The sequence below is a fragment of the Cariama cristata genome, unplaced genomic scaffold (assembly GCF_000690535.1).
Source record: "Cariama cristata isolate BGI_N322 unplaced genomic scaffold, ASM69053v1 scaffold19584, whole genome shotgun sequence".
Lineage (NCBI taxonomy): Eukaryota > Metazoa > Chordata > Aves > Cariamiformes > Cariamidae > Cariama > Cariama cristata.
The window spans coordinates 18,200-21,204 of record NW_009613710.1 but is presented as its reverse complement, the minus strand read 5'-3'; the positions used below and the strand labels follow the sequence as shown (position 1 = coordinate 21,204).

The window sequence follows — 3,005 nt, the reverse complement described above, 5'->3', positions numbered from 1 at the left end:
TACACCTCTTGGGCTTCTTGAGGAGGAAGCCACAGGCTGTCGGAGGGGAGACATCACCAGAACAGGAGCCAGAGCTGGAGGAACCTGAGGAGATGTGCATCACGCTGCCCCTGGGTGATGGCAGGGAGTTGGTGGAGTGTCCCCTCTGCCTGCTGCCCCAGCCTCCCGAGGCCTTTCCCACCCTGGCCTCCTGCGACCACCGCTCGTGCCGGGCCTGCCTGGAGCAGTACCTGCGCATCGCTGTCAGTGAGAGCCGCGTGCAGGTGGCCTGCCCGCACTGCCCTGCTGCGCTCCAGCCCACCGATGTCCACCGCCTCCTGGCCGAACCTGCCCTACGTGACAAGTACGAGGAGTTCCTCCTGCGACGGCTGCTGGTGGCTGACCCTGGCACCCGCTGGTGGCCTTCGCCCGACTGCAGGGGACTGGGTTGGCCCTCGCGCCGGGGGGGATGGTGTGGGTCCCCTCTTCCTGCAACGGTGGAGGCAATGAGCTTCCCCAATGGGAGCTGGTACGCAGTAGACTGCGCCTGTGTCCTCTGAGCCTTTTCCAGGCTCAATCTCCTCGTGACTTCGTCCCTTGTAGAGCTGGGCCTGCTCAGAGGGATGTCGCAATCCCTGTCCCGGCTGCACAGCCCAGGCAGCTGTGTGTCTCTGCCAGGGTTGGTGCTTTTGGCCATGCTGGGCCAGTCCATGAGGCCCCAGGGGTACTGTGTGGGTGCTGGACGGGGAAGGCTGTGCTGCAGTCTGAGCTGGTGAGATTGGCTCCGGCCTCGCCGTGACAGGGGCTGCAGTTCTGTCTCAGTGTGGAGCTGGCCCCTGCCACTGGATGGCCTGGCTGTGCCAGGGAGGGGAATGGCTGCGTGCTGTGTGGGGACGCAGGGAGGGCTGTGGGCACCACTGGTCCCCCCAACACTGACCATCTTCTCCCCACAGCTTATGGCTGTGCTGAGTGTCCCCGCCTCACCTGCGGGCGCGAGGGCTGTGGCACCGAGTTCTGCTACCACTGCTGGCAGCCCTGGCACCCCGACAGCCCATGTGTGCCAGCGCCGCCAGCCCCCAACTTGGCCAGGCCTGCAGCAGAGCTAGTCCACCTGGAGGACTCGGCCCATGGTGAGGCCCTGGCCCAGGGCAGGAGCAAACAGGGCAGGGATTTGGCACAGCTGAGCAGCACGGTCAGATGCCTTTGTACTTTCCTGCCTGCGGGGATGCTGGAGCCAGGACCCAATGGTCCCCACTGACTGCCTCTGTGTGGAGGCATAGCCCCTGTGCCAGTCAAGCTGGGTGTGTGGAGCGGGACCTTGCTGTGCCTGGCTTACCCTGACACCCATGGAACAGGCTGCAATCCTGGGACAGGGTGTGGGGGTGCACCTGCACTGTCCTGCCCTGCCCCCCCATCCGATATCGTCTCCTTCTCCCCACCAGTTGAGGCTGAGGACATCAAAGTCTGTCCCCGCTGCAGTGCCTTCATCATGAAGATCAATGATGGGAGCTGCAACCGCATGAACTGCACAGTCTGTGGCTGCCTCTTCTGCTGGCTGTGCCTGCAGGAGATCTCCGACGTGCACTTCCTGAGGTCAGTGCAGGGCTGTGGGGCCGTGGGGTGTGCTGGGGGGCTGTGGTGGAGGGACTGCCAGGAGATGAGGGGCGGTTGCAGGAGCTGCCTCTGGGCTGAGCTGGGGGTGCTGTGCTGCTGGGCCGGGGCTCGGGCCTCTGCCTGGAGCTGTGGGACTAGGATGGGGGACAGCGAGGCCCTGCTGAGAGCCACGGCCATGCGCAGCCAGGTTTGGGGCTGGCTGGGCTGTGGGGCTGATCAGGGTGGAGGAGAGTCTGTGCTGCTGGGTCTGACAAGGCTGGGGGCCTGGGGCCAGCTCTCAGCACCCCACGGGGGGGGTCCCAGGAGGCAGCTGGAGCTCAGGACTGGGATGGGGGAATCTGGCTTTCCGCTTCCACAGAGGGCATGTGGGTCTCCCCTGCAGTGCGAGATTGGGCTGTGCTGGTGTCTGCCTGCCCCTGTGCAGGAACCATTGGCCTAGCCCCACTCTGTCCTCGCAGCCCCTCTGGCTGCACCTTCTGGGGGAAGAGGCCTTGGTCACGGACCCGGAAGATCCTGTGGCAGCTGGGCATGGTGCTGGGGGCGCCTATGGTGATCTCTCTCATCGCGGGCATCGCTGTGCCTGTCATTACCGTTGGGATCCCCATCTACATGGGTAGGAAGGTACTGGCAGGGTGCCCCGGAGTCCCCATGGTCCTGCTCACCACTGCCCACAGCATGTCCCTGTGCCACCCCTGATGGCTCACAGCCCCTTGCAGGGACCCTCTCTGCTGCCCACCTCAACACCCTCTGCCAGTGAGGGTACTGTCAGCCTGGAGAGGCGGGGGTTGGAGTGTGCAAAAGGAAGAAGGGGTCTGGGGGGTCCAGAGTGTTTTCCAGGGACACCTGAGCTGTGATGGCAGCACTGTCATGGCTGGCTGGCCCTGAGGAGAAGATGGGTCATCCAGGCAGCTGTGGCTGCTGCGAGAGCTCTGCCAGGGCTGGGAAGAGGCCGCGTCCCTGGGGGCTGTGTGCCGAGATCTCTGCAGAGCCGTTCACCTGTCTTGCTTCTCCTCGAGGTGCTGGGCCAGAGCCGGAGGAGCAGCCTGTCGGGGTGCCAGCAGTGCCTCTCTGTCACCAGCAGTGTCCTCCTCTCCCTCTTTGTGTCCCCCATCATAACAGCTGTCACTGTGGGTAAGTGCTGTTTTGCCCATGTGCTGGAGAGAGTGGGGCTGGGGCCTGGGGGCTCCTGCAGCGGAGGGTCTCCAGGGGGGATGTCTGAGACCTGGGGCACCAGGCATTTACCCAGGGGTGCTGGCCTGCCAGAGCTGCCGGCAGGGGCCGGGCAGTGACTGTCTGTCTGTCCGCAGGAGTCGGTGTGCCCCTGATGCTCACCTACATCTACGGAGTGGTGGTGTTGTCGCTGTGTCGGAGCCGCCGGGGGTGCGGGGGCAGGCGCAGACCCCCCGGGGATC

At 65.0% G+C, this 3,005-nt stretch overlaps 1 protein-coding gene across 1 annotated transcript in view; it reads left to right on the top strand.

Moving 5' to 3' along the window:
* LOC104160886 (E3 ubiquitin-protein ligase RNF19B-like) overlaps positions 1-3,005 on the top strand; it is a gene marked incomplete at its 5' end in the record, with an annotated part of 4,039 nt that overhangs the window by 190 nt on the left and 844 nt on the right. The window contains 6 exons of the mRNA XM_009699132.1: positions 26-426; positions 933-1,109; positions 1,422-1,572; positions 2,052-2,214; positions 2,610-2,724; positions 2,901-2,987. Coding sequence (XP_009697434.1) covers positions 26-426; positions 933-1,109; positions 1,422-1,572; positions 2,052-2,214; positions 2,610-2,724; positions 2,901-2,987 — 1,094 coding nt within the window. The remainder of the gene's footprint in view (positions 1-25; positions 427-932; positions 1,110-1,421; positions 1,573-2,051; positions 2,215-2,609; positions 2,725-2,900; positions 2,988-3,005) is intronic.